This window comes from Rhopalosiphum maidis, chromosome 3 (genome assembly GCF_003676215.2).
Source record: "Rhopalosiphum maidis isolate BTI-1 chromosome 3, ASM367621v3, whole genome shotgun sequence".
NCBI lineage: Eukaryota > Metazoa > Arthropoda > Insecta > Hemiptera > Aphididae > Rhopalosiphum > Rhopalosiphum maidis.
Genome location: NC_040879.1, coordinates 36,927,855 through 36,952,923, shown reverse-complemented (window position 1 = coordinate 36,952,923; position 25,069 = coordinate 36,927,855). Strand labels below are relative to the sequence as shown.

At 26.2% G+C, this 25,069-nt stretch overlaps 2 protein-coding genes across 2 annotated transcripts; both read left to right on the top strand.

The window, feature by feature from the left end:
* The first annotated feature begins 5,628 nt into the window (after positions 1-5,628).
* LOC113558417 (cell division cycle-associated protein 7-like) lies at positions 5,629-11,149 on the top strand. The gene is made up of 6 exons (XM_026963870.1): positions 5,629-6,040; positions 7,788-7,978; positions 9,229-9,334; positions 9,419-9,558; positions 10,450-10,576; positions 10,646-11,149. Exons 1-6 carry the CDS (start codon positions 5,834-5,836, stop codon positions 11,099-11,101), a joined length of 1,227 nt encoding a protein of 408 aa, XP_026819671.1. The 5' UTR covers positions 5,629-5,833; the 3' UTR covers positions 11,102-11,149.
* A 6,313-nt stretch (positions 11,150-17,462) lies between these two features.
* On the top strand, positions 17,463-19,415 carry LOC113559035 (UPF0489 protein C5orf22 homolog). Its single transcript, XM_026964633.1, has 2 exons — positions 17,463-18,016; positions 18,088-19,415. Exon 2 carries the CDS (start codon positions 18,096-18,098, stop codon positions 19,221-19,223), a length of 1,128 nt encoding a protein of 375 aa, XP_026820434.1. The 5' UTR covers positions 17,463-18,016; positions 18,088-18,095; the 3' UTR covers positions 19,224-19,415.
* The last annotated feature ends 5,654 nt before the right edge of the window (positions 19,416-25,069 follow it).

The window sequence follows — 25,069 nt, the reverse complement described above, 5'->3', positions numbered from 1 at the left end:
GAAAAACAAAACTATATAAATAATAAAATATCAGATTATAACTTAAAAAAATTACACAGTATGACTATGTGAAGTGTTTGAGCTTTCGCAATAAACCAAATATAATTTGATTTTTTCTATTATTATTTTTATTTTATACATACAAATATTATACACATTATATTATTAATTTGTATTATATATTATACGGACTAGATTCAATTAAAAATTGAATTGGACTTTTTTTTATGCAATACAAAAACAAAACAAATTTTAACCACACCAACTACGTTTAAGTTGTCAGTCCTGAGTCTGAATAAAGTGGGAAGGAAGTTTGTGTTTAACAAGGCTGAGCATTAACGAATTAAAAGTTAAAATTATAAACAATTTATATAAACATTATTATGTGTCTGAAATTTTTTATTTTGAAAATTTTGAAAAAATTTGACCGTAAAAAATGCATCTGTGTTAAATTTGATTACCTAATGATAACAATTGGCGTGAGAATAAATAATACTTTTGGATTCCTGATTGACCAAATCACACACATTGATCATAACTTTATCAAAATTGGTTGAGTAATTTTGGAGTGCATTGAGGACATACCTATCGTACGCGATATTTTTATAAATAAAAATATATTCATTAATATAGGACATAGGCTGAGATCAGTTCCTCTAAGAATCATTTTTTATCATTTTATTATTGAATTCAAATTCAATATATTCATTACAAATTTACAAATTACAATGACCTACACCAGGGATAGGCAACTGAAAGTTATCAGAGGGCCAATTTTTAGAAAATTAAAATTTAGCGGGCCAGAGTATAGAAAGCAAAAACATAGATCATTCAAAATATGCATTTTAATTTAGCATAGATGTAGCATACAGTATAGACGATTGACTTTGAAATTGTATATGATGTAATTTGAAAATGTAGCGCGGGCCAGATACTATGGTATAGTAAACTCAGAGCTCGAATTGGCGTAGGTGTGGAAGGTGGTTCAGCGAGACGCAGTTCCTATACTATTTATTTTGTTTGCGTATCTACTTCAAATATTCTTTTTTACTGCAACGCAGGGGTTAGGAGATGTCACTAATGTGTCTAAAGCCTTCCTCATTTTTTATCAAATTAAAATTAAAATTTTTGTCGATGATACAGTTGATAAATTAAATGAAAACTAAAATAATTTTTCTTATTTTAGATTTAGAGCAGAGCGATGAATGTATTGATTTTACAATAATGAATAATGTGTGTTTTTAGCTTACAAAATTAAAATGTAAATAATATTTATCAAGGTTACGAAAATTGCAAATTATTTTTGTAGTTAGAAATTCATAAAAATCTTTACTTTTGTATTTAAGATTTGAAAATTTAATATAAGATTCCTCAATCCTTATTAGTTTTTTTACCTATGAAAGGTATACTTATACCGCAAAGTCACATTATTTCTTTATTACCATTTAAAATTTAAAATTAGATAAAATTCGTTAAATTCACGAAAATTTGCTAATTATAATACGACCTTAGATATTTACTTGTATAACTATTTTTTCTCGAACGATTTTTTATTTTAATTCAAAACCAAATAACTGTAGATACTAAATAACTTGGAATTTTTGCCAAATGTTTATATTAGCATTCTCTGCACGGCTACACATAGTATAAACTATATTTTCCTAATATTTACTCTTTTGAGCTAATAACAGGCATGAGAATTTTTAAATTTTTTTATAATGATTGAAAAAAAACTCGCGAAAGTTTCATAATACAAGATCCAATATACATTGTTTTTATACATGTAAAAAAAATGCTAAAAATATATCATCGCAATTTATTTGTAGTGTATTTGAAGTTCAAATTTGAACGTAATTACATAATATAAACAATAATGTTCATTATTTTCATATTTAAAATACAATCATTAAATAAGTATTATTACTGTAATATTATATTATTTATTAGTATAATAAATCATAATTTATTTATTATTTTAAACTGTTCTTTACATTTACTTTGTTTACAATAAATTAAATTTGAATTAGCTAACTAAAATAGTAATAGTAATCGATTATCATATAATATTGGACATTTGTAATTAACTCGGATTAAAGATCAAAGTTATAGGTATAACTTACTATATTATTAGTATTGATTATTAATATAAAATATAAATTATAAATTAAATTAGTGGTTTGTTTTAAATAATGATAATTTTATGCTGAAATCCTGCTATAGCTGTAATATTTACACACAATATCAATATTGTTTGGTAACTAATTTTTTCTACACCTTTGAATTTTGATGAGTTAATTATCGATTTCCAATATTATTTTAATAATAATCGTATTATTTACTTATTAGCTAGGTACCTAATTATGAAACTGAAAAATGAATATACCAATAATGTAAGAAAAATAACGGTGAAAAAAAGTAGGTACCTAATAAGTAATAATATACAATATTAATAAGTAGTAATATTATACAATAGGTATATAACTATTAATAGTATACTTATTTTATGATTATATAAGTATTAAGTTAAAATGAATATACCGTGTTTCCCAACTATTGAGTAAGTATTTATTCTAAAAATGAACAATTTTTTCGTTTATATGTAAGATATAAGAATTATAAGATGACATTAAAATAGAGGTAGTTAAAAACAAAATTATATAATCTAGCTCTAGTAAATTTAATTTATTCCAATTATTTCAATAAAAATTTAAAATGATTATAATAATTTTCCATAACTTTAGAGGAACTTAAAATAAACTAGTATACCAAAAATAATAATTTAACCATCGATATTTTAAGAAAAAAAGCTTTACCAGAATCGATTAAAAAAAATTAAAATTGATATTTTGTATTACAAGCTTGTGCTACTACGTAGATACTCAATAATTTAGAATTTGTGAAAAAATATAATTAAAAAAAAAACACATTTATTCTGTTTTTAATGTTTTTGTCGAAATTTCATATTATTGACTCAAAATCATTATAGTTGTATGTATTACCAGAATGGTTTAAACTGAGTTTAAACTAGATTTATCTTAAACTCGGTCTAATTAAAATCACGCATACAACATAATAGTATTATACTATCTATTATTATGGGTCGTTTGCGACTATTCAGGAATTAATCGTAACTAATATTAAATACAGAATAGGCACAAATGTTGAACTGTTGAAGAGTGTCGTCTATATACTATACAAAATAATGTATAGCGAAAACTCTGAATAGCGGAAACTCTGGGTCATCAAAATTTTGTCCTTTATTCAGAGGGGATACATTTTTTAAATTTATTTGTATAATAATGTACTATATATATATATAAGTATAATGTTATTACTTATTAATTGTAAATTATTACATTTTTATATTTTTACAAATTATTATTAATTATTCTTATTTAAAGTATATTTTTACAATCAAAATCAAAATTATGTACATGTATTTTTAAATTATTTTTGTTTGAAAAAATCGGTGAGCTTTATCTGTTTATAATTACACCGTGTCTGTGCAATCTTAATAGTAATACGAGAATACGTATGAATGTGAATGCGTTATACGTATTATTTTTAAATAAAGATTAGAGACTTACCATTAAACTCCCTATTAAAATAATGCCTCTTATTCGGAGAGTCTGCTATTCGGAGGTTTTCCTATTGAAAAGAAATGAAAATGTCTGTTCCCCAAAAAAGTCCGTTATTGGAGGTTTCCAGTGGCGTAGCGTGGGTTTCAGCTTAGTGTATGCATTGAAATAGTAAGTACATAAAATCGTGGGGGCTACGCCCCCCACACCCTCCTATGCTCTTTTTAAAATTTAACTTGAAACATATAATGATACGTAATGTTTTACGTGTTTTTTAATATATATTACGTAAATACATAACACAATATTATATTTAATAAACAAAAAATAAATGGCTGACGATAGCGTATGCAAAACTGATCCTGCATATACGAATGACAAAAACACGACTGTGAGCATTCTATGTTTTGTTATTAATATTATCGATAAGAAATATAAATAGTTATCGTTTAAATGTCTGTACCCGTACGCAATCACCTACGTGCATACTGCGTACATAATGAACATGATAGGTACTATAGCCATTAGATATAGCGGACTATACACAGCATACGCAAACGCTACGCCACTAGAGGTTTCACTGTATTGATTATTGATATAATACTGTCAGTGACGTGTGTCGTGTATCTATTTCCACATAGGCAAATAAGGCAGCTGTATCCTGACTATGGACTCTCGCAGTGTCTTGCCTAGTAAATAGTAATCTCCGACTTCTCTGTAAAGTATAGACAAACGAAAAAAAATAATGTACATAAATAGTTAACTTTTATTGATCTATCATAAAAAAATATCAGTCTTAATATCTTATAATTATAATCTTGGTGAAAACATGGCTTAAATGTTTAAATTAATTATTTTTATCTTGCAGTTGCAGACTATTATAGTCGCCGGGTAATATAAAAATTTAAAAATAACTATAGAGGCCAACCATAGCACCGATAATCGCCCGACTCGTTATCTTTTCTACTTTCTTAGTAGTGTTTAAAATAAATAATAATTATTCAACAATCGATAGCTAATAATGATGTATAATATTATGTTATAAATTCCGCGATAAGGCCCTTACACACCAGGCCATTAGGCGAATAGTTTGCGTGCGGTTAGATACAATTAAATGGGTATTTACTACTTAAATTTAAATACCTAGTCGCGGACGATGGCGGATTTTATCCGCTCACTTTACATAGTTTGAATGGTCTAATCTAATGCAAGCTGTTTGTAAACGTTCACGGCGAATTTTAACCACGTCCGTCAGCGAAACTGCGAACTATTCGCAATATTTTAGTGTGCAAGGGCCTTTAGATAAGACATTCACACTATGTAGTATGACTAGTATGTAAAGCGAACGGAATGAACGGATATAATCCGCCATCGTCTGCCACTGATCGGCGATCGCGTAATCTTAATTTTAGACGAACACTCGTCTAAGAAGGCTAAAATTAAACACGTTTTTTTGACTGGGTCTATTCACTCTGGGTGAGTGTTTGCGCGCATTTTGCACAAAAATGATGATTTGGCGCGAATTTTAACCGCGTAAAATATGTGCTTTGTGTTCTAGCGAATACAATTCTTGGCAATTTCAAATTGTGCAGATACGCGCACGAAGTATTCCTTATTCACCTAGTGTTTAAGGGCCTTAATAGTTAATACTGTCTACGAGACTATTGAAATTATTAGTCGCACTTCAGCCGTTTGTGGTTTGAACGCTTATAGGCTATAAGAACTTACATAATATGCAAAACTCATTTTTATTAAATATTATATAGATTTTTATTATTTAGTGTTCTGGACTTTTGTTTCTGTTGTTGTTTCCTTAGGCCTTCAGATGGCGGCGGCACTACGGTAGAATTCGGAACTATTAGCTATTACTAGCAAGACGCCAAGACTTACATAATAATTTAGTATTAATTACTCTTTAGATAATTTTAAACGTGCCGCCGTGCCGGTCCCGAATAACAACCGCTTGCCGACGGAAAACTTGTCACAGGTCGCAGCACTGCAATAGTCGACGCGCGTCACTCCGACAGCCGTCCGACACCGACGACCGCCGTAGCAGTGTCATTGTCTTCCGAGTTCTGTCGCAAACCGCCAGCGGCGCTATTAAATTACCGCCACTCGTCAGTGTTCCGTTTTCCCGCGTTTCATCCTCGTGTTCTTGTTCTATTTGGCGCATCTCTTCTCTTTTGGATTTGCGATTTGCTTTTTTAGTTTTTAAAGTTGATAACTGTGACACCAACTTAAGCCTTTGTCACAAGATGTCCGGGTCAATCAACGAAGGAGCATCCACTTCTGCTGGTTTGACGGGGGCAATCAACGAAGGAGCATCCACTTCTGCTGGTTTGACGGGAGCAATCAACGAAGGGGCATCCACTTCTGCTTGTCTGTCGGGGGTATCTACTTCTGCCAATCTGTCGGAGTACGAACTTTTGCGGCAAGAAAACATGAATAAACTGCAGCAAGAGGTAAGTATTCGATTATTATTTTACAGATAGTAAGTATCTCATTTTCCTGACGACCCATCAGTAATATTTCACACTTGCAGTTTGCTAAACTACCTACATTAATATAGTGTATGGTTTACTGGTTGGTATATTATTATTGACTTGTTATTCTTATTTTCCCACACCCACTATACACTATTTTATTATAAAATATTATGTTCTGTGAATCTGATAAATACTTTTTGTACCTAAAATAATAAAAAGTATTTAACCTAAAAAACAATATACTGGTTAAAACATGTGTAGCAATTGGTTAATAATTTTAGACAAATTTTTAGACACACCTTTGTGTTAGATTAAACCATAATTAGATAACTAATTTAAATTTAAAATCTAACCAAAAACTATATTCTTTTTTTTTAAAAAAATTGTTATTAAGGCTAACATAATCATTTTAATTTACATATATCACTTATTATGATTTAAGATAACTAATGTGTGACTGATAATACATTTTTTTTTTCTTTTATATTGGTTTGACATTATTCAGTAAGAATTTAAAATTTTATGACTAATTTTCCTGTCTTCTGAAGTTTTAAATTTTAAATTATGTTTAGTTTGTAAAATTATTTTATAAATTAATTTACTCAATTACCACTTGTCCATTTAAAACAATTTAAATTTTTTTGATATGGTAGAATTAGTGAAAAGCACTATGAAAGAAGTTTAATTTTAATAGCAAATTTATTTATTTATTTATTTATTTATTATGATTAAATAGGCAAGAGTTTATTATACAAAATAAGATGTTTTGATAGATACAATATAATGCAATATATTATTCTTTTGAAGAAGAACCATGCATATTTATTCTAAATAAAAAATGAAAGTAAAATAATTTATTAGTACTTGGTAAATATAACAAGCAATCTAGTCTAAACAATTATTAATCTGAATTAAATATTAATATTAATTAATTTAATATGCTTAGACATTTCTGTATTTTTATTGCTTGTTCTTTTAATTATAATGTTTGATTGTGCTATTCAATGTAATTCCATACAAATATAATAATATTTTAATCTATTTATTTAATGAGAAATGTATGTAATGTACTATTTTTACTATAGAAAATTTATAAAATATCATACCATGTATATGTGCTTGAAAAAGGCATAAAATAGGACAAGAAAGATTTACCAAACTTGATTTATTTTGTACCCTTACTGCCTGAGTTTAATTCTCTAAAAACCATTGAAAAATACTGGCACCTTATTACAGACCAGACATCATGTTTAATAGAACTTTCTACTTGGCCACCAAATAAAAAAAAAATGAATTGTATGCATATTATTTTAGTACTTGATTAATTGTTTTAATAGGTATATATCTATGCTCAAGTCCACAATTTGTTACTATATCAATATAATATTTTAAATTATTAATTTTTTATATTTAAAATTAAACGTAATATCAATTAAAATAATAGTTTTAATAAAATGACTTACATTTAACACCTATTGTAGAGCAAAGTGATTAGTAATTACCAACTTTCCTCCCTTTTTGTCCTCAAATGTAAATAATTTGTTACTTTTATGAATAAATTGAGTTTATTAGGATTTTTAATTTTACATCTTATATTCTTATTGTGATATGTTACAGTTATTGCATTTTATTTGAGAATGTATTTCCTTCTAACTAATTTTTTTATTACCCAATAGTATTAATAATGTTTTGAATCAAGTTCTATTTAAATATTTTGGTATAGGTAGGTGATGTATTTAATAATGCTCTGCAATGTGCGCAGAAGCTTAACAAAAAATTTCAATTTCGGAGTGGTAGAAGGCCAGCTCATCGACCAGGCAGACGAGTTAAATTATTCTCTAAATTGGAAAAATCATCAAATGTGAAGAAGGAGACTCAAGGTGAAGATATCCGTCGTTCTTTACGTGATAAAAGGTATAAATAAAAATGAACAATTTATAAAAAGTGTAGTCAGGTAAGAAATATAAGTAATTTTATATGGGTGATTTGTTTAATGTAAAACCATTCATTATTTCAGAAAATATATTTTTAGAAAAAGTTATATTTTTTTATGTTTTTACTTTTTTAATTGACAGCATACACTTTAGATTTTTAGCAGATTTTTCTAATGTGTGTTTTAATTTATTTATTTATTGTGTGTGCACGATAAGTAGTCAATAAAATACTTTAATTTTCAACATTGAGGGTTGTTTTGGATACCAAATTGGATCTAGTTTGTACTTCGAAGAGGTCAAAATTATCCCTAGTATTTATCAAAATAATTGAGGGAAAACAAAAAATTTTATGCAAACTTGATTTTTGACGTAATCGCTTTTGTATTTTTTTATGTAACTCAAAAATGAATAACTATAAATATTTGAAATATTGTCAAAATGCAAGACAAACTGTCTCCATTTAGAATCGTTTTTTGTTTAAAATGATACATTATTGAATTCAAATTTAACATACCCATCATTACAGTTACTAACTCGACGCTTAATATATAGCTGAGCTTTACACACTTGCCTACCTTTTTTGACATCATAATATTATCTACTGATTGGTTTAATTTACTTAACAAAGATTGCAATAAATATATATATATATATATATATGTTTAAAAAAAGTACATTTAGTATTAGTAGATGATTTTGTACTTTGATATCCAATCAATAATGGCATAGCCATGGAAGCGATGTGAAAGCGCAATTTCTGCGGCATCGTTGGTTCAAACAGAAAAATAAAGATAATTTTTACTTGTGAAAAAAAATCATTTAATTTTCTTTTTAGTTAACAATTATTATACATTTGGTAGTTGTCTAATCAATAAATTATTTATACTAAGATATGTTTGTTTGATATTTTATATTTTTATGTATAGAAAGTTAGAAGTTTTTAAATAAATTATTATAATATTTAAAAAAATATAACTTGGTTTAATGCTCATATCTTATAGGTATGGTTGACGGTTGTTATTTGTTTAGATTTTTTTATATGCAAGTTTTTGCATTAACATTACATTAATGTTGAGAGTAAAATTGTATTCTATTTCTATTATTATTTTATTTAAATTATTTGATCAATTGACAGTTTAATATAATATAAAGATATAATAAAACAAGTATTCACTTCTAGCATATGTTATATAATATCACATATAACTTATTTATTTTTTCATTGTTCAGAAAACAAATCTATTATAATTCTAAAGAAGAAGATGACAAAGGAAAAAACAAAAAACGTCGACAAAGAAATAACTATCAGAAAAAGTTTCCTTTGAGTAAATCTGAAGTAATTCAAGATTGTTGCTATTAAATAAAACTAATAAATATTAGTGTAAAATACATTTTTAATTGTGTTTTGTTGGATAATCAGGGTTCAAAGAGAAAATTTAGCAGAAAAGTATCTCGATTGGATGTATCTCTTGTAACAAAAGAAATGTTAGACAACATAATTTACCGCTCTGTAGGAAAAAAATATAGTACTAACGAAGGAACAACTTGTCATCAATGCAGGTAATATTTATATTAAAAATAACAAGTTTTAATTTATAATTTGCTGAAAAATATTTCACACATATTACATTTAGTTTGATTTTTTTATTAAACAATTATTGTCTAATTCAATAATAATTTTTATATTTTATATAAATTGTATTGATAATAAATTATTGTTTGAGAAATGTTATCTTATAATTGAGTATAAAGAAGATTTATTACGCAGTATGGCAAGTGTTATGTTGATTAATTTATATTAAGAACAAATAGAAAATAACAATTCTTTATTATTGTTATCATTAATTACAAGAATTTTTATTTTCTCTGGTTCGATATTAGTGAAAATAATTTTCCATTTGTTTTGTTTAGCTAGATTTTGGATTGTTTCTTTTAAATTTTCTGTAATATAATGTTAAGTTTTTATAAATGATGATTTTTTTATGATAAAAATATTACATTACCAGATTGTGTTAATTTACTTTAAAATACCAGTCTGTCTACTAAATTAATTTAATCAACTTCTAGCTTTTACTTTAAATTTTACTCTTTGAATACTATATGAAAATATTATAAATTTTAAATTTTAACATTCATTCTTTAAAATAAGATTTTTTTGTTGAATTATAAATTTAATATGAAAATAAACAGTTATTTATTTTTGATTTTGAGTTGAGATTAATAAAATAAAATAAAATTAACAACTAATGAACTGTGGTTCTCAAAACATATGATTCAAAAATATAAATTAAAAAAAAAAATTATTAATGTAATCAATTATAATAAATCTCTGTTTAAACCACCGAACACAATATTATATTACTTTATATTACTTATTGACGACAACAGAATATTCTATGATTTGGTTGAATTTACTTTGATTAGTAATGTATGAAAAAAAATTTTTTTTAGACAGAAGACATTAGACCAAAAATCATACTGTCGGCATGAGAGCTGTAAAGGAATGAGAGGTATGTTTTGTGGTTTTTGTTTGGGCACTCGGTATGGTGAAGATGTAGCTGAAGCTTTATTAAATCCGGTAATTCATTTTTATTAATATATTTTTAAGGCAATCATTCATTTATTTATTTTTGCATATTATATAAAGTTATGGGCTTGTCCGCCATGTCGTGGACGTTGTAACTGCAGCATTTGCAGACGTGATCAGGGCAAAGATCCAACCGGACAGTTGGCGCAAGTAGCTAAAGCTAAAGGATACAAATCTGTTTGCCATCTATTAAGGACAATAGAAGAGGAACAAGATAGCACTAATAAAAATTCTATTGATAAATGTGAACTGAAAAATCCAGTTGAAAACAACATTGAAACAGGTAATCAGTCAAAGATTGATAATTTGAATGAAAAGGTTGTATTTAATGAATATAATGCTAAAAACAAGTTCGGGCAAATTAAATCAAAGAAAAACGATAATTGCTGTATAAAGGATGAAGAAATATGTAGTTCTAAAAATAATATAAAAGAGCCTAAAGAAAGTTCAGAAATGATTATTGACCAAATTTATGAGCAATTTATGTCATCTAAATTATTGAAAGAAGAGAATTAAATAAAAAAGCAAATCAATTTTCTAAACATAAACAGCAAGTAGCCATTAGTATTAGTATTACAATAATATTTTATATTTTTATAAGTATTCATATGTATATAATTTTTTTAAACTTAGAACTTGGTTTATTTTTTCACCATAAGTTATAAGTAAAAGAGTAACGATATAAAGTTATAAATTTGAGTTCAATTGAAAAAAAAATAGTTGATATAGATTTTATTTTATTGTAAAATTACTTTTTTTGGAATGATTATTTGTAAGTTATTGACTAGTGCTTATGATTAATATTGTTTAATTATTTATACAAGTATGTATCTTTCTTTTTTTTCTTATTTATCTTTTTAAGTTAATGAACATAAAAGTAAAAAATGTATTTAAGTTATATAAACTTTTAAAAGAGGTATGCCATAAATACATAACATTTTTATTTTTCGTAAGTTATAAAATAAGTTAATTTTTTTTTATATATTATACATAATATAATATTAAGTACTTATACTTAGAGTCTTTATACATTGTTTTTCTATTATATTTGAATTTTGACAGTTATAATTTGTGTTCATTATAATATGCATTATTATGAAGATAATGTTGCACTTATAATTAATTAGGTATCTAAAGCAAACATTTTTAATATAAGCATACATTTATGTAGGTTAAATAAAAATGTTAACAACGATTAATGATTATGATATGTAGCAATACATATATAATATAAAATATAAAAAAAAGGAATTAGAATTATTGATTTTTGTACTTAAATCAACTAGTTTTAAATGATAATTAAAATATCCCAGTAGGTATGCACACTTAAAAAAATAACAAGATCAATGTATCATTACTAGTTTTACTATTATTGTTATTAGTAAGGACATCCAGTTTATGTCTATATTTAATAATGTTTTAATATAAAAGTGAAAGACTTCGCGAGTTGCAAAATAACAATGTCTGTCCAATCGTGTTGGAGATTCTGAAGAAAGAAATTATTATAGAAGTAGAAAAGTGTTTAATCTTCAATAATTTTTCAAACATCTTTTTAAAACTTACTTCAGTGGCACTGAACACAAACTTCAGTTCATTTTAATTGCTTTAGAAATTAGGCAGGTGTATAAAATGATAGAGTACTGCAGAGTGGTAAGTCTGATTTTATTAAATATAAGAATGTCATAGTTATATAATATTAAAATATAGTAAGTATTTATTTATAGCTATAAAAAAATTGTTTAGCTTTGTAATATCACTAATATCTATTCTTTTTTCATTTTTTGCACAGTTAGTTAATGTGTAGTAGTTTCTAATTATATTGTATAGCTTATCTGTAAATAAAAATATTTGTAAAATATCTTAATTGTAGTAAATTAGTAAATGCTAATAACCTCAGTTTTATCCAATATATAAATTTGTCCTACTTCTGTACATAATTAAGTACTGATCAAGACAAATAATTTTGTATTATATATTTGTTTATTTATTAATTTTAAACTCTTAAACTTTTTAATCCTTCAAAATGTATCCTTGTGTTCTAGAAAAATGTGATTTAAACAAATATTATCTCAATGTCCAAGTTCAATATATAATAGCAAATATAATACTATAAATATCATATTATTTTAGTTATTTAATTATTAATACTTAATTAACTTACTTTTGTGTTTTTAATCCCTTAAGTTTAGGATTGTTAAGGCAATCATTAATCTTAAATATATAGTAGGCACAACATACAAATCTACAAGAAAATGTATTTAAAGTTAAAATTACATAAAAAAAATACCAACCTAATCTTTAAAGTCCAAATACTTGATAATAATAACCATCAGCAATAGGTACATAAAGGAAGTTTCAGTTTATTACATTTTAAAGGGGTATATAAACTGGGTCCGCGATAATTTTTGTTCGTTTTTTAAGTGTTAAATTGGGGATGTGTACCAATTGCCATCAAAAGTATCTTTTTTATACATACCCCCTACCCTTCCCGAAAAACTTCAGGACTCATCATGCATTCATGCCTACTATCGTTTTTTTCTAGGACCCAATTTACCAATCTAGAATTTTAATTTATTATCAATTATAAGATCCTTACTAAGTATAAATAGTATAATACATAATATCATTGGTTATAATTAGTATTTATAATTAATGGTAATGTGCTAATTTATTTACATATTATATAACAATTATCAGTTGTTGGTAAATAGCATTTTATGGTAAAGATAACAATTTCAAATTTCTACTAACTATTATTTGTTTTTGAATCATAAAAAAATAACTTTGATTTATGAATATAAGTAAAGATACTTATGAACCAAATGTAGACAAAACTAGAGAGTTATCTAAATGCAATTTGCTAATAGAAAGTTGAATATCTAAGCAATTTTTTTTCTATTATAAAAAATTAAAAGTTAAATAAGATAGTGGTCTTTAATGAAAATGTTTGTGTGAGAGCTCATGAGTTCACATTACAAATTCAATAAGTAGATACCTAACAACATAACCTAGTACAATTAACAATTAGTAATTATATTACATTTTTCTCATATAACTAATACATTAATGTAATTAAGTATATATTTATTATTAATACAATATATAATGTAAAATTATACATAGAATCACGCAATAAAGGAATACAATTTAAAGCTATACAAGATACAACTTTATATCAATAATAATTATGTACTAGATTCATCATTTGTTACAAACTTACAAGTAATTTAGGAATGCTGTATATTTGATGTAACTGAATCTACACGCGTAAAATATTTTTATTACTGGTTATATATTTATATTATTGTATAAATCTTTTGTGTGATATTTTAAGTCTTTTTAAAATAATTGTTAGTTGGTACTATTGGTAGGTATGTTATTTTGTATTTTTTTAAATGTGTCTATTTAATCTATAGTCTATAGTTTAGTATATACTTCCTTTTATTGTCCTTTATTTGTTATCCTTGTATTTGACGAAATATAGTCCTTAATGGCTTTATCTATTTGTTATTCGAAGAAATTTCTAAGGACACCGATAATCTTAGCTATATGCTTATAGCTTATAATACTTATATAATAAATTAACATACTCGCTGCAACGATAACGGAACGAAAACGACATATACGTGTGTTCATGCTGAAGCTAAATTTTATTACGGCTGAACTGAACATAAAATATTATTAGCATTTAGCATTTAGCATATAAACATTATACATGCATATATATATCTTGTCTTTAATTAAGTAGAATTTTATATAAAGTAATAAAGTATAAGTAATAAGTAATATAAGTATAATAAATATATAAGTATTATCTAAATAATATAGATATATATAACTTTATATTTTATAACAATGATATAATGATATCAGTTTGAGAAAATGAGAACCATTTGAAATTGAAAACAACTTTTTTACTTTTTCGTACAAACTGTATTTTTTTTTTTTTTTGTTGAACGTTGAGCAATAATGGGCCCCCTGAGCCGAGGGCCCGTGGCATTGCACTCATTGAACACGTGTATGACACGCCACTGCTCCTTTCTTCTTCGGTTTAATTATAAAAGAATAAAACTAGGTGTATGCTTTATCTCCTTAATAGTGTATTTTTTAGCCTTTTTTATAATTTTATATGCGTAAATATAATTAAAATATTATATAATTTTTCCCTATTTATAAATGTATAGGTAATATGTTATCGTTGATACAAATGTAAATCAAATGTTACTCGAATAATAATAAAATAAGATATTATTGATTATTTTTTATAAATTTTCAACATAAATATTTTGGTTAATGATAAAAAATATAGTATTCTGGAAAGGCAGAAAGGCCACCTAAACTTAGGGACCCTAATGCAGCCGCATTCCTTGCATTTCCTTATTTACGCCACTGCTCATAGGTGATAGACTGATAGATAGTATTATTAGTATTTTAAGGCGGATAGGCAAAATGAAAATAAAGTATATTGTACATATACAGATATACAGTGGCGCAAATAGAAAAAATGGTCGGGGGATTATACCTACATATTACTTGCTTTACTATGCTTATAACATATTTTATGTGAAATATGTATAAATATTGTAACATACTTTTTAATGAATATTTTCTTAATAAATTAATGCATTTATTTTATTGTAAGAAAATCAAAACAAAATAATTTGTTGTAAAATGTAGCGACATAATTGTCATAATTTAACATTATACATTTATTATAATCATTTAATTTATTTAATATATACTAATGTCATTTTCTCTATTTAAAATACTTTAATTATTGCTGAATCTATACCTTGATTCATAAGTGTAGGTACGCACTGCGCAGCTATATTTTTAATCGTCGCGTTGAATGACGATGTTGCGTGTATCGTGGAAAATTATCTCTTGCAGGTTGCTGTACTTATTGGAAGAGTAATAGCTACTAGTATAGAAACATCTTGCGAAAATTAGGAAATACTGTATCATCTAATAATGACAAATCATGTTTAATTTTCTCTAAACTCGAATTTACCTATACCCAAAATGTTTTTTTAAAACGGACATGTCAAATTTTCGAGATCGAGTACTTCCAAATAAATCTTTAACAAACATTAGGTAAGTAAATACTATTAAATTATTTAAATGCTTAAATAATAATAATGCAATATACAATTACCTTATACTTTGTAGTGATAACTAAAAATAAATAACCAGCAAAATTCAATTTATTTTTTGAGAAGGCTTAGGGAGTCTAAGCTCCCCCTCTGTGCGCTGTATATTATGTATATACATTTATGTATAACTATATAAGTTATTTAAACATAAAAAAAAATAAAATATATACTATTATTTATGCAATTAATACGTATTGGTATATTTTATAGTTAATTAAAATACATTTTAATATGTACAGGAAAAATATTTACTTGAAAAATTCCACTAAAATGCAAATTATAATTTTCTGCACTAAATAAAAATTTTATATATTCTAAGCTATTTATAGACATTTAAAGAATTTTGAATTCCAATAAATGTTGATAAAAACATATTTTATGCTCGATCAAATTGTTTAGTATACCTACAGTACATGTCATGGAACTTAAGTTTCTAGCTATATCGTATATTGAAATGTTGTATTTAAAAATATTGGATTATATTTAAAACATTAATTAGGTACCTATCTGATTCATACCACTAGGTTTGGATTCTGAGAGCATATTTATTTTGGAAGATGTGTGAAAATCGAAAGAAAAAATAATTTAAGGCTAGAATTTATAATGATTTATAATTCATTCGTTTCTTTTGGTTCGTTTGTATCAATAGTATTATTTGCAAAATTTAATGAAATCACGAAAATAAAATATCATATATTCGGCGCTAAACAATTCATTCGTGATAATAACAACGGATAATACAACAACGAGTTGATTTTAGAAGATAAAATAAACGTGAATAAGACTTAATAATAAGTTTCAATTGTAATTTGTAAGTATTCATTTTTTGTATGCTAAATAAATTATTAAACTTTATATTACACTAATAATTATCATGGCGTGATGTATTTTTTTGTTATGATTAAATATTAATACGTTTAACATAGGCGTGCGCAGACTTAAATTTCGTGGGGACGCCTACAATTTTTCGGACCTTTTTCTTAATTTGGGTCCTCTTTTAACAAGACGTGTACATATTTTAGTAAATTATAATGCACAAATAAATATTACTTACATTATATCACATATTAACCAGTGGTATTACTATAGTACCAAGTAATACAATATTTTATTAGATAGTAGGATCTAAAATCTGTTTTCAAGATAATTGCAATATATATTTATTATTTTTACTTTTGTAGTCAATAATATCTAGCAGTTATTATCATAATAAGTTTTATCACGCAAATTTAAAATATTTTACGTTGTGTTATTTTTTTTATCCCGAAACATATTTTTTTTGTTACGTCATATTTTAGAAAAAATACCATTTTTATTCTAGTAACATTAGTTAAAATACGGATACATACATTATATGCTATAAGACTTCAATTTTAGGGCCCCAATTACATGTCGGGGGTGCCCAGGCACACCCGGAACCCTCCGTGCGCACGACTATGGTTTAAGTATATAATATTATAGTATCTTCGGCATGTAAATCAAACATTATTATTCCGATTTGGTTTTATCGTTTGTTTACCAATGCAAAACATCGGGTACCGACAGTACCGCCACTACTACAACAACTACAACTGTCTACAACGACTACCGTCTACTACTGCTACTACTACTACTACTACTACTACTACTACTACTACTACTACACTGTACAAACACACAAAGTTTGCTGCTGGTATCGAGCGAGACCGCGACCGACCGCCTACCGTTCGACACCCTACCGCGTGCTCAACCCGTTAACCGCTGTTATCTCTCCTTTGTTTGTCCCGAAAACCATGAAAATGTTCGTGTACTCGTTGCGCGGAAAGTAGTGGGGATGCGCAATGCCGAGCAATATACGAATTTCGCCGACATACCTTTCGCCGCAGTAGTTCGTGAACCCCTTCCCGCCCCGTGCTCTCGCGCTCATCATAGGTCGTACCACTACCCGTGTCCCAAACACACGACCAGCAGTCACCGTTGATTTTGGGTTTTTTTTTTTTTGTTATTGTTTTCCAAAAGTTTTCTCTCGCGTCTGGCGTCGTCTGCCGCTGGGCCATTCGTTTCCTGGCCGCCAACGTCCGAAGAGGCCTGAGCGCTGTCTCGTCGACATCGCACCGTACACGTTCCACCGCCGTCGACTCTTGTGTGTGCGCGCCACCAACGTGGTGGTGATCCGCTAGACAGCCAGCCGCCCGCCGTCCAGCCCGTCAGTCGCGCCAGCTCCGCCGTGCCCCGACGATAGTTGTGTACCGTCGTTGTTCTACACTGTGTCACTGTCCGCTTGATCACGATCGCCACAGTAAGTAGAATCGCGTTCGTACAGTTTACACTTATAGCGAGTTTTTAAACGTTCGTTGTATAAATTATTAGAAACAAACATGGTTTACAAAATAAAGAAACACTCGACGATGCCCGTTCACGTAGTCGATGACCATAACGACGCGTTGCGATATATCTACCGGGAAATAGGTTCCAAACACTTGCCCTTGTACGGCAATGTTTTGTTACATTTCGATTCGCATCCGGACTTGTCCATTCCAAAAGATATGCCGGCCGATTATGTATACGAAAAAGAACAGTTGTTTGATTCGCTGAGCATCGAGAACTGGATACTGCCAGCTGCGTACGCCGGCCATTTTGATAAAATTATCTGGGTAAAGCCCCCTTGGGCACGGCAATTCAACGAAGGCGAAATTGTGTTCAGTATTGGCAAGCATAAGATGTCCGGCGCCATACGATTGACTAATTCTAGTGATTTTTATCTGAGCGAAGGTCTTTATTGTTTAGAAAGTGATCTCATTAACATAAAAACGATCAAGTTGTTTGTGTTTACCATGTGTAGTTCAGTTTTCAATGATGGCGAGGAAAAATTTGAGTTATTGCGAAATAAGTTTATCGAGTATACTAGAGATAATCCTCATTACATCTTAGATTTTGATTGTGACTTTTTCTCCACAAACAATCCATTTTTATCCATGTATGATAAAGCGAATCTTTATACTAATCTACATAAAATTTACACGTTTAATTCGCCGACTAATAAAGAAGACGTTAACAGCTTACTTCAATGTTCTCGTTCTAGAGAAATATTGTTGCAAGAATTAGAATCTGTGTTCATGCATCTTGATGATGGAAAATCATTAGATGAGTATCCGACTGAAAATTTAACTGCTGTAAATTCTGAAGATTTATCATTTATTGTAAATGAGCTGTTGAAACATTACGATACTATTGACTGGTTGATAGTGCATAATGCTGGTTGCACAATTGACAATATTGAATTACCTAACCATCATACAGACATAGCTGATATTGCGAAATCTATGGATATTGTATTCAACTTTTTACCTATAATACATGAACCAGCTGCCATTACAATTGCCTTGTCCACAGGAGACGATTACTGTCCATTGGAAAGTGCACGTTTTATTAACGAATCATTGCTCGCAAAGCTAGAATGCTTGTATAATAAACTGAATGTTCAAAAATGTACTGAAGGTTCCTAATTTACTGAAACATTATCTAAAGTATAAGTTTATTTTATCATAACTGCTAGTAAGTTTTTTCATTCTGTGTGCAACATAATATTTTTTACAACTAGCGTTATCTTAAATTTAAAATTTCTCTGCTGCGAGTTTTAAATTCATTATTATTAGTATGATATGTTTTAATTTTTATGTTTAGAACCTACTACCTACATTAGTATGTATACATTTTAAATGTCAATAAAATAATATTTTGTATTAAGTATTATATTATATATAGATTTTATTTAATGAGAAATTCTCACTAAATATATCTACCATTTGTTTTATTAATATTATGTCTCATGTCTGTTTTAAATACTTAATGTATCAGTCAAAAATAATAATTCTCTTACTAATGACAGCACTGCTTAGTTTTTAAAATATTTTTTATAAGTTATTTTAATTAGGTGTATAAATACAATTTTTGCATGTTTATCAATTGTCAATTTTTAAAATAGAACAACCAATCTAATTAAATCCATGATATATTTTATTAAACTGACAAAAATGTAAAACTAAAATATTACTTGAATGATTTTAGGGTGTATATTTTCAAACAATTTAATATTAACCATTTCACCGAAGGCTGTAAATTATATTTTTTTATTTTTTTACTAACTTATTTTCAAATATATAGTTGGTGTTAAATTGTTAGTCATTATTATTGATGATTCAAATTGTTGATTGAATGTCCTAAGTATATTTAAGTTATTGTTAAACCATACATCACGTATTCACTGTTCAGTTTAATTTCCATGTAACTGTGATTGCTTGATTAAATACCTCTGTAAAATTGTGATGAATAATAGATATTTTTCTATGTTAAATACTAGGGGAAGTATGTATTTTATTCATATGAAACAAATTATGGTTTTGATGGCTCAGAATTTAATTGTTTGTTTATAGACTACCTTCTAAACAAAATTGGTTTTTACATATATATTTTTTTATGTGTGCACTTAAATGTTAAGTTTAATATTATTAATTTATTACTCAAAACCAATTAAAACTTCAAAACATTTTATTATTATTTTTTTTTTTTTTTTTGTTAAAATTAAAAATGTAAAAAAATATTATTGTAGAATTAAATTAATTTGTATTTTAACTCAAATCAATAATGTTTTAGGATACCGTTATAAGTATTTTTAAGATCTTGATCTTAATAATTTATTCATGTTTAAAAATACAATTTTTATGTAAACATTTGTATCAGATTCACTGTTTTTGAACTAAGAATATTTACTTGCTGTAAATCTATAAATTCAATTTTATTCTATTAATACTATATTTTTTTTATAAATTTAAATACATGAGATTTTACAAACAAATTATGGTGTATTGAGTTTTAAACTATAATATTATAAAACTATATTAAATTATCAAAACTATCGTATTATATTATTTATCAAATATCGTATTCCTCAATTGATTAGTGTAACACGATTTTTTGATTTACACAACATAAATGAATAATTGGTAAACATTTAAAAAAAATGCAAAATGATTATACATCTATAATAGTTTGATCAGCAGTAAAAGTAATTTCCAGTTTTTAGTTTGTATGACTCATATTAAGTTTTATAAGTATTATAAATTCAAACACTTAATTTATTACTCTTATTGGTTCTTAAACATTGGTGTCTTCAATTATTGAAAGTTGTAGCAGTGTTCATTATTTATTCAAAAATCATGACTGTCAATACACATTTACATGGGCAATCTTTAATAATGGTATATTTTATAATACTTAATATTATTATGTAACAACAAACAGCTATTTTTTTTTTAACAATTAATTATTTGTCTTTTAAGAATTTAATTAAAAATAATAAGTTACTAATATTCCATTTTAATATTACACAAATAATTACAACTTTTGTGATTGGTTTATCTTTAAAAATATTAAAACATAAGCAACATTATAGTTTAATGTTATTTTACTTTTCAGATCCTTTGAATCATTATAGATGGAAAGTACTGCTATGCGGATTCATTTATCATTTGAAGAAGATGAAGACTACGATGAAGAAGAAAGTACTCATATTTTAGAATTAAGAGCTATAAAAGAATCTACTTTAAGTCATTTTACACCCGAGACTAGGAAAACAATAACTTTAATAATTGATGAGCTGCTGTGTGAAATTATATTTAATATTCATAAGGAATTAAAATTAAGAGTTCTCGATCCAAGACGGTTTGATTCTAATTATAATAGACGCTGTCATACTCCAACCTTAGTACATATGGCTGAACATTTGAATATCACTAAACCAACTCAGGAAGTTGATTGTCCCAAATGCTTTGTACCTGTGAAGTGTCTTTTATTATCAAAACATTTAGCATTATGTATGAATCCACACCAAAGTACTTATTCTTATAGTAGTAGAAATAGTTCTCGAATAGCTCGACAGCGTATACAAGAAGGTTTTAAGACTGCTTATGATGAATCTAAAAATGATAGTGATGATGAACGAATTAAACCAAAAAGACGTAGCAATAAAGGAAAAAAATCCACAATCAAAAGCATAAGGTAAAATTACCTAAGTCCTTGTTGTTCTTAAACTTATTAGTTTAAATGGGTTCAGAAATTAGTAATTTTATTGGTATATTTTTTAGACTTTTTTAAATTGTTAATTTCATGTTGGCACGATAATCATAAATATGTTTTAAACAACATCTAATATGTTTTTCCCGTGATTTATGACAGCCGTTGTGTGATAATGGTACATTTTGGTGGTATGACAACATTTTAAATATTTATTTAGCTATTGAATAATTAATAACAATACAATATTTTTTAGTATAAATTAATACTAATATCTCAAATCAAAAGTTCAGTGATTAAAATACAAATCATTTGTAATTTTATAACTAGAAATATATTTTTATATTATTTTTATATTAATAACATACTAAAATATTTTTTGAATTTCTTGTAATTGAAAACAGGTATCACATAAAAATCTTTGTTTTTATTTTGTAATCATAAGATGAACTTTAATAATTTTATTTTATCAGTTTACACATAAAATGACTCATTATAAATTATTACATTAACATACTACTTGTATTCATGTATTGATTTTATTAATCATACATTTTTTAGTTACCTAAATAAAATATTGTACTATGTACATTTATTTTTACGTCAAAGAATTTTACAATTATTATGACTGTTAAAAAAACATCTAACAAATGTATCATATTTATATATAGTACATTTTGTTTCAATTATTGTTAAATTTTATCTACATATAAATCTAATGTATATTTATTAAATGTAATTTTAAAATTGATATAAGTTATCTTTGTTGTTTTTAATTTTAATGAAAAAATCAAAATGAAAACTAGTACAAAGTTTCTACCTAGGTAGTTATAAAAAAGATGTATATCTATGTATAATTTCTAAAAAAAATAAAAAACAAAAATATAACTAAGATTTTAATGACATGTAGATACGTTCTATAATTTTATATATAATAGGTAGTAGAATTAAAAGTAAAATGGATTACTACTAGCAGTAATATTTTATAATATTTAAATAAGATTAATTGAGCAATTTTAATTTTAATTTTATTTATAATTGTTAAATTATTTTTCATAAGTTTACAATATCCTTTAAGAAGTGTAATATAGAGTTTAAAGTATTTAAATGAATGAACCCCATTCAAATATAATATAACGTCTTCATGACTACATAATACAAATTTAAAAGGAGGTAGTATTATAAAATATTAATATTCCAATACAATACCTGTTTTCTCTAATAAAAAATCAATATACTGTATCTGTATAAATGTCTGAATGCGAGTACCTTTGTTATTTTGTCCAATATTTTTTAATATTATTATTTAGTATTTACCTCAATATAGATTTGATTATAGTAACTAACATTTTTTATTTAAAGTAGGTTTAATTTAATATTTTAAAGTTAAAATAAGATTAAGTTTTGCAGTAAAACTTAGTATAAAAAAAAAAAATCTCAGTTAAAGTTACTGACAGAGTGACACCATTAAGCAAAACTATTGTTCTTGGTTACTACATAGCGGGGGTCACTCGTCATTGTTCATTGTTTTCAGAGAATAATTTTTATACATACAACATTTAGTTGATTTGATTTATTATCATTTTTATTTGGTTCATTCAATAAAACCCTTGAATTTTCTTAATATAGGTACTACCTTAAAAAGTTATTGTTACCTTGATACCTAATACTTATGTTTATTATACCATATTTAATAATTATTTTTACATATTACTACAAAATATCTGCTTAGGTAGTGTGTTCAAAAACAAAATGCTTATTTATATTTGGGTAGGGATTAATTTATTATTAGTTAATTTAGAAGTGTAAATAATTCTGTGAGTCTATGATGAATCATCACATAAGGTATCTACTTAGTAAAACCGAAGAAAAAATGGTAAAACTAATTGCTTATATAGGGTGATTCAAGTTAAAACATAAAAATCAGTGCTTGAATTGGGAAAAAAATTAGAAGGGGAATGTAAAAATGGTGAAAAAATGTATGAATTATATTTAGATGCCTCATTGATTATAATTTAGAATATAATAAAAGATATGCATAAATATAAGTTTATATTTTGAGTATTATGAAAATCTACAGGTTTTGTTTATTTAATAATTCATAATTGTAATTTAATATTTATACGAAAAACTAGATACCTAATAATAATATTAATCCAATGAAATTAATATATTCAGCTATATAATTTATCTACGTTTAATCTATGTTCGTATAACTTAAATTTGCTCCGAATTTTTAAAAGTAAAAACGTGTATGTTTTTCGTTTCATTAAGCCGATTTCAACATTATATTGCAGTAGTCGGTGTTTATTTCAATAGCAACACAGACATGCATTGGTATCTGCCTATATACCAGGGATGGGCAACTGAAAGTTATTAGAGGGCCAATTTTTAGAAAATTAAAATTTAGCGTGCCAGAGTATAGAGAGCAAAATAAAAGGTCATTCAAAATATTCATTTTAATTTAGCATAGACGTAGCATAGAGTATTGACGACTGACTTTAAAATTGTATGATGTAATTTGAAAATGTAGTGAGGGCCACCAGTTGCCCACCCCTGTTATATATCATCAAATTTATTCTATGTCTATAGAATAAAACTTGTGTTAGGTGAGATAGGTTATTTCTTCAAATAAAAGTAAAAAGTTATGAATTTTACATTCGGTTAAAAATAAAATATGTAGGGTAGATAGGTACATATTTTTTATTGTTTTTTTAGAACTATATAATATTTATTAATAATGATGTTTTGAATTTCGTGTACACTGAACAAAGAATTAAATGACTAAAACTTTATTTTTATTAATAAAAATAAACAGGTATTACATTTAAAAAGAAATAAAATGAAATATGAATGCTTAAACTTTTTTTTCACTGCATTAAAAATGAAAATAAACAAAGCTAATACTTAGGAAAAAAATATATATGAAGGTAATCTATAAATGCTTATTAGTTATTTTTATCTCAGTTTAAATAATGATTAATGAGTAATATATTATATATACGTAATACAGTTTTATTATGCATACTTGCTAAAATATTAAGATTTAACAATATTTGGAGTATAACATATAGAAATATTAAAAGATAAGTACGTATTTACTATGACTAATATAGGTACCTACGCGCAAAAAAAAAATTAAGCTAAATTGTTTTCATACAAATGACTTAAATTTACGGTTTACCCATCACAAACAATCGAATATATTATCATTTGTATACAGTTCATAGGAGTGTATTGAGTATAAATTTATATTTTATAACACATTAACACTTTATAC